Source organism: Megalobrama amblycephala, linkage group LG5, assembly GCF_018812025.1.
Source record: "Megalobrama amblycephala isolate DHTTF-2021 linkage group LG5, ASM1881202v1, whole genome shotgun sequence".
Lineage (NCBI taxonomy): Eukaryota > Metazoa > Chordata > Actinopteri > Cypriniformes > Xenocyprididae > Megalobrama > Megalobrama amblycephala.
In genome coordinates, this window is record NC_063048.1 from 19546059 (window position 1) to 19559442 (window position 13384).

General features: G+C 36.3%; 1 protein-coding gene across 9 annotated transcripts in view; it reads left to right on the plus strand.

Moving 5' to 3' along the window:
• LOC125268670 (utrophin-like) overlaps positions 1-13384 on the plus strand; it is a 40795-nt gene that overhangs the window by 6407 nt on the left and 21004 nt on the right. For 6 of the 9 annotated variants that reach the window (XR_007184950.1, XR_007184949.1, XM_048191052.1 and 3 more), the window contains exons 3-10: positions 3769-3847; positions 4607-4667; positions 5222-5283; positions 5474-5548; positions 6252-6453; positions 8102-8187; positions 9445-9602; positions 12494-12660. Coding sequence is in view for 5 of the 9 variants with exons in the window: in XM_048191052.1 (XP_048047009.1) it covers positions 3769-3847; positions 4607-4667; positions 5222-5283; positions 5474-5548; positions 6252-6453; positions 8102-8187; positions 9445-9602; positions 12494-12660 (890 nt within the window). In the remaining 4 variants the exon portion in view is untranslated. The remainder of the gene's footprint in view (positions 1-3768; positions 3848-4606; positions 4668-5221; positions 5284-5473; positions 5549-6251; positions 6454-8101; positions 8188-9444; positions 9603-12493; positions 12661-13384) is intronic. The other 3 variants (XR_007184951.1, XR_007184952.1, XM_048191051.1) reach the window with 1 other exon arrangement.

A 13384-nucleotide genomic window follows, 5' to 3' on the forward strand; every position in this document is an offset into this window, starting at 1 on the left:
TCTAAATGTTTCATTAGCATGTTGCTAATATACTGTTATGAGCATGTTGCTAATATACTGTTATGCTATATATATGTTATCTGTTACTGTAATGAGGTTAAAGTTACCATCGTTTCTTACTGTATTCACGGAGACGAGAGTCGTTGCTATTTTCATTTTTAAACACGTGCAGTCTGTATAATGCATAAACACAACTTCATTCTTTATAAATCTCTCCAACAGTGTGTAATGTTAGCTTTAGCCACAGAGCATAGCCTCAAACTCACACAGAATCAAACGTAACCATCTAAATAAATACCTTACTCACATAATTCGAAGCATGCATACAGCATGCATGACGAACATCTTGTAAAGATCCATTTGAGGGTTATATTAGCTGTGTGAACTTTGTTTATGCGATGTATATATAGTCGAGAGCTCGTGGGGCAGAGGGAGCACATCTCTTAAAGGGGCCGTGCTGAAAAAATCAGTGCATAGTTAATGATGCCCCAAAATAGGCAGTTAAAAAAATGTATTTAAAAAAATCTATGGGGTATTTTGAGCTGAAACTTCACAGACACATTCAGGGGACACCTTAGACTTATATTACATTTTGTAAAAAAACAATCTAGGGCACCTTTAAAGGGTTAGTTTACCCATAAATGTAAATTATGTCATTTATTACTCACCCTCATGTCGTTCTACACCTGTAAGACCTTTGTTCGTCTTCGGAACACAAATTAAGATTTTTTTGATGAAGTCCGATGGCTCAGTGAGGCCTCTACAGATACCCAGAAATGTACTAAAACATATTTAAAACAGTTCATGTGAGTACAGTGGATAAACCTTAATATTATAAAGCGATGAGAATACTTTTTGTGCACCAAAAAAACAAAACAACGATTTTTCAACAATATATAGTGATGGCTGATTTCAAAACACTGCTTCGAAGCTTTACGAATCTTTTGTTTCGAATCAGTGATTCAGAGCGCCAAAGACACGTGATTTCAGTAAACGTAATCGTTACGTCGTGTTTCGAAATTTCAATAGTTCACGTGACTTTGGCAGTTTGATACGCGCTCCGAACCACTAATTCGTGAGTAATAAATTACAGAATTTTCTTTTTTGTGTGAACAAACCCTTTAAGCATGTAAATGGTCTGCAAAGTTACTAAGCACAAAGTCACTCCAAAGGGAGTCATTCTCTGCTGTTTCTGATCTCCCTGAAACACCTTGATTGCAGATTTATATTGTAGAGTTTTCTTCCAGGAACGAACATGTTTCAACGTCTGTTATGGTTAACGTCGGTTATGGTAAGGGATGAGAGTCTCATTTCCCAAACACGCTCAATCACTACACTGATCCGGCCGACCAATTAGAAATCAAAGGCAGCTGACTTAACGAAACAGAGAGCACTTTGGTGATGACAAATTGAATATTTAATTACTACAATACTAACTTCTCACTAGAAATGTCATCAAAAGTAGGGAAAGTTGGTCAAAATTTTACACAAAAACTGACCACCAACCTAAAATTTTAGATGCCATCTTTATTTTTTAGCTGAACAGTCAGGGAGTGGAACATGCAGGATTGTGGGATATCAAAGATTGATCAAAAATCAATCAGATGAAGGCATCTTAGGAGACAGAATGTGGCACAGTCATTGGATTTGGACATGCCTTGTTACCTTCCTACTTCCTTTATTCTGCCTGCGGAGGCAGCATTTTTCAGTTTTCGACGCAGCCATCGGGCCCTATAATACACCCGGCGCAATGCGACGCAAGGCGCAGGGCAAGTGTGTTTGCTAGTTTGCGTCCGGCGCCGTTCGCGTTTTCCCGTTCAGCGCCACGTCCTTAAATTAGTAAATGCATTTGCGCCAGTTGTGCGCCCATGGGCGTGCTGGTCTAAAAAAAGAGGTGTGTTCAGGCGCATTGACCGCGCATTGCTATTTTAAGGAGCTGAAAATAGACTGCGCCATAGACCAACTCAAACCTGGTCTAAAGTCTAAAGTCAATGGCGCAATATTTTTTTGTTAGAGCGCGTTGGTAGAAACTGCACCTCTGGGCGCGTCCACAGTGCGCGTTGACTTTGCTTATTACACACAGGGATGCGCATCACACAAACATGCCAAATATTAAAAACAAAAGGATTACAGTGTAAAAGAATATTATTGTGTAGGCTACATAAATATAAAAATGTAATGATGAATAGTCATTGCGTGTATTAGAATTAGGCTACCTATTTTCAATTCAGCCTATTACTACTTATAATGATGAACAAAATTGGCTAATTAATTGAACAATCGTGCCAATACACACACATATATATTAACTGACTTTAACTTCGCGCACGAGCAGATCGGTTTCTTCGCTTGAAAAGCGTTCAGCTTTTCCACCAACAAATTCCGCCATGTAAATAGCAATCCGCAATGGCGCGAGCGCATCTCGCTCTTAAAGGGAATGGGAGATGACACTCTGATTGGTTTATTGAACTTTACGCCCATTACTCGTTAAGAGAATAGGGACAATCCATTTCAAAAATGCGCCCCGGCGCACGGACCGTTTTTCCGTCGTTAAAATAGCAAAAGTGGATTTGGACACGCCCTGAGTGCACCTGCGCCGTGCGCTTTACACTTTGCGTTTAGATCGTTAAAATAGGGCCCATCGTGTTACTGACAGACTGAGAATAGAGGTGCTGCAACAATGAAAAAAATGTGAAAAATATTGTGTTTTTTGAACATTCTAGCATGAAAACCAATTCTAATATTACTCCAAAAACAAAATCAAGTCTTTGTAAAAGGCATAAAATGGTCTCTTTAAGCTGTATGGATCCATTGTCATGCTAAATTTAAATAAATGCACTCACGTGAGACGTCTGGTTTTATCTCAGTCATTTGCACATTGAAAATTTTAGATTATTTTAGACTTCAGGTATAGAATACATAATACCCATATAATAGTTATAAAGATGCCAGTCCCTCAATGACCTGTTCATAAGATGCATTCAAACCCCAGCACTGACCTTGAAGAATCGATCATTTTTAATCTCGCATTAGGATCACTCAGACCACACGGAGTCCAGTTTGTTTTTGCTCCTTTATCCCGCGGCTTGACGAGTGTGTGACTGTCATGTTGTTTTGAGGATCCTGTGGGCAGAAATATTGACCTTCCATATCGACCTGGGCAGCTGGAGAACATAGATAATTAATCTAACCTTGTTTCATCAATGCCCCCCCATCAAACCACAGTCAGGCAGCTGCAAGCTAACTCATTTTTGGAGCTCAAACAACTATATTTGTCACCCCAAGTGAGTATCTTGGGATTTCATGTAATAGTTATATTAGTGTAACTGAAAGAGTTGCGCCGTTTGTGCTTTTGGGATGTGGCACTGTGGCATCACACAAGATGAAAAGGGCACTCATTATATTTTGGCAGAGATGTGTCTCCACAGGCTCTTGAAGACAGGCATGTTGGATAATGAGCGTCTGGTCATTTCAGAAGTGAAGTACCAGAGACTTCTTTCTCATATTCCCTGAACAATGTCTTTATTTTTCTCCAGCCTACCCCCTGCTTAGTCTTCTCTTTGGATGAAAAAGTCTTTAAAGCCCTGTAATTTCCCTCTGATCTGAGCTACCATTGTGTCTCGTTGGGGAGGTCTATTCTATCAGTGCATTATGGTCTGGTAGCACAGTTAGATGTTAGGCATCATTTTTTATCTTGCCATCTGTTGTAGTCATAATCTTTCAATCTTGATTGTTTGAGAACATTTTTCTTTTTCAAAATCTTGTCAGGGGACTATAGGTAATTTGCACCGGCAGTTGCAATGCTCTCATACGGATAAGAGACATTTGTCCCACGACTTCTTGTCTGGTAAGTTGGGTGGAATGTTTTTTTAAACATTTTTCAGCATTCCCATAATCATGGAAAACAGTTTGAAATTGTGCGAATTAATAAAAAGTCATTTCTAAAGTGAATATACTGTACACTACAAATTAAAAAGTTTGGGGTCAGACTTAAGAAAGAATTTTACAGTGTCAAAGCTGTTCTTTTGAACTTTCTATTCATCAAAGAATCCTGAAAAAAAATACATATCACAGTTTCCACAAAACAAAATTAAGCAGCACAACTGTTTTCAACATTGATGATAATAAGAAATGTTTCTTGAGCATCAAATCAGCATAAGAATGATTTCTGAAGGATCCTTTGACACTGAAGACTGTAGTAATGATGCTGAAAATTCAGCTTTGCATAACAGGAAAAGTTATATAAAAATTGTGATAAAATGTCACAATATTACTGCTTTTACTGTATTTTTGGTCAAAATAAAAGCATGTCTTGATGAACGTAAGAGATTCTTTCAAAAACATCTTACTGAACTCAAACATTCGAATGGTAGTGTACAATTGTTTAGTTATGCTCAACTCTTGCTCTTGTGAAACACAATCCCTATAAATATTTAAAAAAAAATATAAAGTCAACTTGAACCATCTGATCAAGCCATAAATTAGTCAAAAAGTGGGGAAACCCCAATTTGTATCAAATAATTTTTTTCTTTTTCCCCATTATATAATAAAAACTGCTTTGCTTGAAAGTTATTCAAGTGTCATGACTTTCTGTCTCTTCAACCAGTTTCCGTTCAGTTCCCATGGCAGAGAGCTGTTTTTCATAATGGCGTCCCTTATTATATCAAGTGAGTTTTGATTCATACATTCTCATTTCCACTATGGCACTTAATATGATTTCCCATGTGTTCAATTTTGCATCAGAATAAAGTTATTTCACAAATTTAAATCTAATTGCACAGTCACTCTTACTAAAATGTATTACAATAACCATAGGTCTCCCAAATACTTGCACCATTCAAAGGTTTGGGTTTGGTAAGGTTTTTTTAAAGATGTTTTTGAAAGAAGTCTCTTTGTTATTGCAGTTTAAAATATTGGTTTTCTTTTTGAATTTATTTTAAAATGTAATTTGTTCCTGTGATGGCAAAGCTGAATTTTCAGCATCATTACTCCAGTTTTCAGTGTCACATGATCCTTCAGAAATCATTAGTATAAAAAAAAAATCTTACTGACCCAAAACTTTTGAATGATAGTAATTCCACACAGTATTCATTAACAAATGAATGTTTAAATTAGTGTGATCTTCAAATAAGTGGGAGAAACATTCCAAATCTTTTCATGCTTTGATTTGACAGAATCCAAATCAGGGAATTGATGTTGATGATTATTAATTATGTTTCAGTCATGAGCAGCAGACCACCTCATGGGATCATCCAAAGATGACACAACTATTTCAGTCAATGGGTCTGTCTTTTTACCTGTCAATCAGTGTCAAGTGTTCTGTCAATCTCTCTGTGCAGTTCACTACTTTATATAAACGTTCAGTATTCAGATTTCTCATAGATAGTGTTTTGCTCAGGATTTGTTTGAAAATAAAGCATATCTAGAACTTTCTTTATTCCTAATTCACCCTAATGTTTTCCACTCTGTGCAGCTGATCTGAGTCGAGTGCGTTTCTCCGCTTACCGCACAGCTATGAAGAGCCGCCGGCTACAGAAGGCCCTCTGCTGTGAGTGATACCTTATCATTTGTCTTATACTTCTTACTTGACTAACAAAGTTATGGTACTTCTGCGGGGGATTTTGTACCATTGCAATATCATATTTTTTTTGACATTTATCATTGCTTGGCAAATTACTGTCCGTGTGAACTCCCCTCTTCACCGCTCACTTGAAATGACTAGAGGAAATACAAAGGAAATAAACAATACTGCATAAAACAAAGACCATTTTAAACATGAAATCTTGAGCTCTCTCTGCTAATTTTGTCAGGCACTTTTGGGACATTTATGGTACACTAACTATGAGTCTTTGATCTTCGAAATTGCAGTAGGAATTTTGAAAGCATTGGAGCCAGCAAGCAACTTGCTGATAACATTAGCACAGTACAAGCTGTGCGGAAATAGCCTGCAGTCAGGTTAGTTGGATGGTGTTTTTGGTTACAGACAGCAGCCGCTTTTTTCTTTATATCTTTGGATGTGGGTAATGTTGAGAAAGGGTAGTTGTTGAAACGTATAATTGGTTGCAAATCAGATGAATGCCGATAAGAAATATAATTTTTTGCTGCCTTTTCACTAGGGAATTTTCATTACACGCCAATGGATGAGTTACGCTCTGGTGACTTTCATTAAAATGCACTGAATGGAATTCATTGTGGAGCCAGAAATGAGTGGAGATGAAATCGTACATATGAATACCGTCTGTCTGTTTCAGTGGACCTTTTGGAGCTCAGCAGAGCCCAGAGCGTCTTTGATCAACACAAACTCACGCATAATGAGCAGCTACTGGAGATACCATGCATCATAAACTGTCTCTGCACAATCTACCATGAACTTCAGCAGGTGCATCCGGATCTGGTTAACATCCCTCTGTGTGTGGATCTGTGTCTCAACTGGCTTCTAAAAGTCTATGACAGGTCTGTATGGGTCTTATCTTCAATACAATGGTCCTAAACGTATTTAGTTACACTTAAGATGTATGAATGTTGCATTAAATAACAAAATATATGGCATTTCACAAGTTCACACTTACAAATAATTCAGGTAAATAAATTGGTAAACGTATTTGGCGTGCTGTCCGGGGAGAGGGCTCCGAACTCGGTAATCGTTTTTTTTTTGGTTTATTTGGTTTGATAAAACAGTAGATAAACGGTTTAAAATAAGGGTTAAAAAAGTGATACTTTGCAGTTGTGTCCATAGTCCTGAAAAAAAAGCTTTCCTTTTGGTTTAATATTTTTATCTAAGAGTGCAATATTTATAATTTTGTTTAAGTCTGACTAAATTGACCGAATACATTTTAGTGCCACTGTAAATATTCTCATAAAAATAAAATAATCTCATGACCTCTAAACTATTGCAGACAATCTCCTCTGTAATGGTGGCTCTCATACATATTTGATGTAATGTTTTATGTTAATTTCATCTGCTGTCCTACAGCAATGTTTCTATTTTTGTCAAGAAGACAAGCTGACACAAAACTGTTTAGTAAAGACAACCATTGCTTATTATTCACTAAGATATTTACCGGACATAGAAGATAATGGGCCCTATTTTAACTATCTAAGCGCATGATCTGAAGTGCATGGCGCAGATGTACTTAGGGCTTGTCCGAATCCACTTTTGCTAGTTTAACGACAGAAAAAATGGTTGGTGCGCCAGGCGGATGGTCCAAAAGGGTTGTACCTAGTCTCTTAATGAGTCATGGGTGTGTTTTGGGTGTAACGTGCAAAAAAAACCAATCAGAGTGTCATCTCCCATTCCCTTTAAAAGCCAGGTAGGCTTGCACCATGGCGAATTGTTATTTACATGGTGGAATATAGATACCTCAACCTGACAAGTCAGTTTAAATACATGTGCGTATTGCCACAATTGGTCAAATAATTAGCCAATTTCATTTATCATTACTGCAAATAGGTCATTCTGATACATGGAATGAATATCCATTATGACATATAGGCATTTTTATCTTGATGTACACAATAACAATCTTTTACATTGTAATCCTTTTATTTTTAATAATTGGTATGTTTTTGTGAGAGGTTTTGTCAGAGTGTACTTGTACCCGCCTGTGCCATTGACTTTAGACCATGCTTTTCTTGGTCAATGGCACAGTCATTTTCAATTGCCTCAAAATAGCAACACGACAACAATGCACCTGAACACACCTCGTTTTCAGACCAGCATGCCCATGGGCGAACAGATGGGCGTGAGTGCATTTGCTATTTAAACAATATGGGCGCTGGAAGTGAAAATTATTACTGCATCAGGCTGAAACTACCAAAAAACACTTGCATTGCGCCTGCCGTCGCATTGCGCCGCGTGTATGATAGGGCCCAATAAGTGCGTTAATATCTGTAGCACATCAATGCAACTCTAGCCAGAATTGTGCTGTTAAAACTAAGAGCAGTGTTTTGATTGGCCCACTGAACCACAATTTTTTTTTTACAAATAATTTTTACAAATAGTAAAGTAACTGGGGTATAAGTATTTTAATATCAGAAACATAAAAAAATCACCATTGAGATCGACCATTAACCTCTCACTGTCTCTGTTTCCTTTTAATAGCGGAAGAAGCGGAAAAGTTCAAGTATTGTCCATGAAGATAGGCTTGTTTTCTCTTTCAAAAGGACCCATAAAGGACAAGTACAAATGCAAGTATTTTTATATTAAATATGTGGCATAAAGATATTTGATTCCTTTTTGTTAATTCTCAATTTATAAAGATAAATTAAAGGTGCCGTAGAACGTCCTTTTAAAAGATGTAATATAAGTCTAAGGTGTCCCCTGAATGTGTCTGTGAAGTTTCAGCTCAAAATACCTCATAGATTTTTTTTTATTAATTTTTTTAACTGCCTATTTTGGGGCATCATAAAATATGAGCTGATTTAGGCTGCGGCCCCTTTAAATGCTCACGCTCCCCGCCCATGGAGCTTGCACTTGCCTTTAACAGCATAAACAAAGTTCACACAGCTAATATAACCCTCAAAATGGATCTTTACAAAGTGTTCATCATGCAGCATGTCTAATCGCGTAAGTATAGTATTTATTTGGATGTTTACATTTGATTCTGAATGAGTTTGATAGTGCTCCGTGGCTAAAGCTAACATTACACACTGTTGGAGAGATTTATAAAGAATGAAGTTGTGTTTATGAATTATACAGACTGCAAGTGTATAAAAAATAATGACAGTCTTGTCTCCGTGAATACAGTAAGAAACAATGGTAACTTTAACCACATTTAACAGTACATTAGCAACATGCTAATGAAACATTTAGAAAGACAATTTACAAATATCACTAAAAATATCATGATATCATGGATCATGTCAGTTATTATCGCTCCATCTGCCATTTTTCGCTATTGTTCTTGCTTGCTTACCTAGTCTGATGATTCAGCTGTGCACAGATCTAGAAGTTAATACTGCCTGCCCTTGTGTAATGCCTTGAACATGAGCTGGCATATGCAAATATTGGGGGCGTACACCCCGACTGTTACGTAACAGTCGGTGTTATGTTGAGATTCGCCTGTTCTTCTGAGGTCTTTTAAACAAATGAGATTTATAGAAGAAGGAGGAAACAACGGTGTTTGAGACTCACTGTATGTCATTTCCATGTACTCTTGTTATTTAACTATGCCAAGATAAATTCAATTTTTAATTCTAGGGCACCTTTAAGTTATTTGTGAGACTCTGGCTACTTTCCTACATTTTAAAATGTGTGCACAATTTCACTGCAAACTTTGAGTCTTTAAAAGTCTCTGGGAATGGATTTGGAATGCAACACTGTCCTTGCTGTGATCCTCACAAGGACATTTATAAATTGGATCTTAAGTCTAAAATCTTCCCCACTCACTCTCCCAGTCTGATAATGTGATGTTCTTTGAGTTTTGCTCCTGCTGTTCTCCAAAGATCTGTTCGCTCAGGTGGCCAGCGCTGCAGGGCTCTGTAACCAGAGGCAGCTGGCTTTACTGCTACACAACGGCATCCAAATCCCACATCAGTTCGGGGAGGCGGCCGCGTTCGGAGGGAGTAACATGGAGCCTAGTGTCCGTAGCTGCTTTCAATATGTAAGTTAACACTGTAAGTTAATCTCTCTTCAAATCAGTTGTTTAGACAGCAATGAGATTAAATCAAGGTGAAATGGAGACTTGTGTGTCAGATTTTATCCTGAGAACCAATGTTACATTAGTCAGTTATTCATATACTATCATAGTTTTATTAAAGTGTTCCTATTATGCTGTTTTAAAGGTTCCTAATTTCCTTAATTTCGAGGTCTCTTACAATAGGTTTACATGCATCCAAAAAAAAAAAAAACACTTTAATTTTCTCTTTTTCTAATTTTTAATGACCTCTTTTCTCAGTGTTTGAAACGGTTTAATAAAGGATTCAGTCTCTCTAAACTAGGGATGTGCGACAAATTTCATAAACGTTTAAATGGATATTTTGCAACCGACTAGATGTCCAAACCATGATTCTCATGTATGAAAAGTATCTGTACACATGATGGGCGGCAAAATCACAAGAAAAGCTTGACGTGTACTGACAGCTATACATTATTTAAGCATACTCTCTTTGTTAGGATGTTAATATAGCAACTGTTCAACTGTAAAGTAAGTTTCATTCACAATGTTTCTCCTAATCCGATACAAAATTTTGTACTGTCCCTCATAACCGGTAATATAACAAGCCCATAAGCAAGCTTAATTGCTTATACTAGTTTGGCATGACATAGAAGAAAATGGAAATGTTTTGTGTAGACTGTCAAAATCCCTCACCTTGCTCATCTTCCGAGTGGACATTTCTCTGCCACAAGTGCCACAGAGAAAACCAACACATGCAAAATCTGAGGTAAACTGAAATGATTTTGTTTTCTGATCCAGATTTTCAAAACAATGTATTAATTTTAAAACGTAACATTAACATGACTGTAATTTTAAACATAGCCTTTGTAAAAATATAAAGCAAAACATGTGAACGACTAGTATTTGCAAGACGACTAGCAGCAGGAGTATCGTTTAATCAAATAGTAGTCGAATAGTCTCGCACATCCCTACTCTAAACACCTCCTTTCTGAGAGCCTGCTCTGCTCTGATTGGTTAGATGGTCTGTTGTGATTGGTCGACCGCTTACAGCACGTGTCGGAAATGAAACGCCTGTTACATAACTTCAGCTCCGGATGCTTCCTAAACACTTGTTACACAGTAATACAAACAGTAACAATGGTGTCTGTTTTACCGTATCAATGCAATAAAGACCATATGGGCTGGCATTATGTGTTACAGTTTCAAACCTTTGTTGGTTTGTGCAGGAAGTATAGACGAATTACTGTCGACTCATTTCAGGCTGTTCAGAATCATTTTTTTTTTCTTTTGGAAAACTATAACTCATTCTGTTATGCACTTTAATTTTTAAAACTTCTCAGACCTTTTACAGTTATATTACACTACACAAAAGATAATACCCGAAAAAACACAATAGGGGCACTTTAATATTTTGAATTAGCTTTTATTTTTTGTTTTTAGTTTAATTTTTGCTTTTGTAATATTTATTATTTTATTTAATTATCAATATTTTGAATTCATTTATTTTTATTTCAGTTTTAGTTTTGGATATGTTTTAGTTTTTAGTTATTTCCAGAAGTTATTTCAATAATTTAATTTCTTATTTTCTTTTAGAAGTTTTTCATCTAATATTTGTATTTTATTTTATTTCAGTTTTGTCAATTATGAATTTTTTTTTTTAATAGATTTAGTTAATAAAAAAAGAATTTTTGAGGAGATATCAACAATGTTTCAAACTCAGATTTGCCAAAACACCAAAGTCTGCTCTTGAAAATCAGAGATCTCAAAATGAACTCAAATATTTCTCATCAAATTCTTCTAAGACCAAATGATCTACATTCAGCCGCATTTGTTTTAGACTTAAATGGGTTGCCTGTAACCAGTGAATTAGTGTTAAGGAAGCAGATAAACAAACATATTTTCAGTACAAATCTGTGAGAAACATCTGAGAAATTTGATGTTCCTCTGGATGATGTCCATCATTTGGTCAAATTTGTTCTGTTGAACCTCATTACATAACCATAAAAAAAAACTTTATTTACTGAGGAAGTGAAACAACATACACATACATTAATAAATGACAATCTTTAACAAAAAGGTTAACTGACATGTAAATCAAATCAAAAGATGATACATAATTCAGGTGTGTGAGACATTATATATTCCTAAAGGGAGCTGCTGAACGGATGCTCAGACTTGTTTATGTGGGGATAGGGGCTCATCATTACACATCAGTGAGTTTTGACATATAAATAAATGATGAGCTCAGTTATAAGAGTGGCAGACCTGCCAGGGGATTTACATCGCCACTTTCCGACGGTTAGCGGTTCGTATGACAGCTGATGCACAATCTACCAAGAGATATTTAAATGAAATCCACTTGATTTGTGTGCATGCATTCCCATAATATCACAAGATGGAGTGCTTTTATGATGTGAACCACATCCGCCGGCATAATGGAGTATTTATAAATCCATTCAGCTCTCCTGAAAGTCGCCCTGGACGGAGCCTCCAATACTTTACTGTTTTACTTGGGTCACAGTGGAGCTCTTTTCATTTAATGTTGCATGTAATGAAAGACTGCCTTGATAGCCCTGCCTTAACTGGCCTGCTGTAATTGATTCATAACAGTAGTAGCAGTTTTAATGCCATGGGGGAGACACAAATGACCACAATTGGCCCCATTTGCTTCACTTCAAAATTACTAATGGATCCCTTGCCCTCGGGCTAATAAGGTTGTGATGGGATATTATAGTTTTTGGGTTGTAGATGAATACACTTCTGAAATGATAAATAGACCATCAGAGTGCTTTTAGACTCAGACAGCTCCATTATAGTGTGTCATGCAGTGCACTTCAGTAATGAATGAGGGGTTTGTCTGTGCTGGCGGGTTTCAGGTGGGCCGTGATGATGTCATTGAGCTGCAACAGTTTGTGGACTGGATGCATTTGGAGCCACAGTCCATGGTGTGGTTGCCTGTACTTCATAGAGTCGTCTCTGCAGAAACGGCCAAACACCAGGCCAGATGTAACATCTGTAAAGAGTGTCCCATGGTGGGCTTCAGGTAAAACAAAAGTGAATAATGGTGAAATTTATGTCACTGCTGTGGACAAAATTGGGCTGGAAATTCTTAAAATTCAAGTTTCTTTTTCTTATTCAGCAAAGGAGGTGCATAACCTTTAGACAGTATTGTTTGTCCACATTAGGAGGTCAAACTAAATATTATTTTAGCTATATTAGATATTAAATTATATATATATATATATATATATATATATATATATATATATATATATATATATATATATATATATATATATATATATATATATATATATATATATATATATATATATATATTTATTTTTTGAGATTTTAGATTTTTGTAATATCTTTATGGAATTTGAACAAAAAAATACAGTTTAAAACCCAGATATTTGTGATTTTATTATTTTTAGCATTAAACATTAAAGGGTTAGTTCACCCAAAATGAAAATTCTGTCATTAATTCACTTACCCTCATGTTGTTCAACACCTGTAAGAACCTTTGTTCATCTTCGGAACACAAATTAAGATATTTTTGATAAAATCCCATGGCTCAGTGAGGCCTGCATTGCCAGCAACATAATTAACACTTTCAGTGCCCATAAATTTACTAAAGATGTATTTAAAACAGTTCATGTGACTACAGTAGTTCAACCTTAATGTTATGAAGTGACGAGAATACTTTTTGTGCGCCAAAAAAACTAAATAAGGACTTTATTTAACAATATCTAGTGATGGGCGAT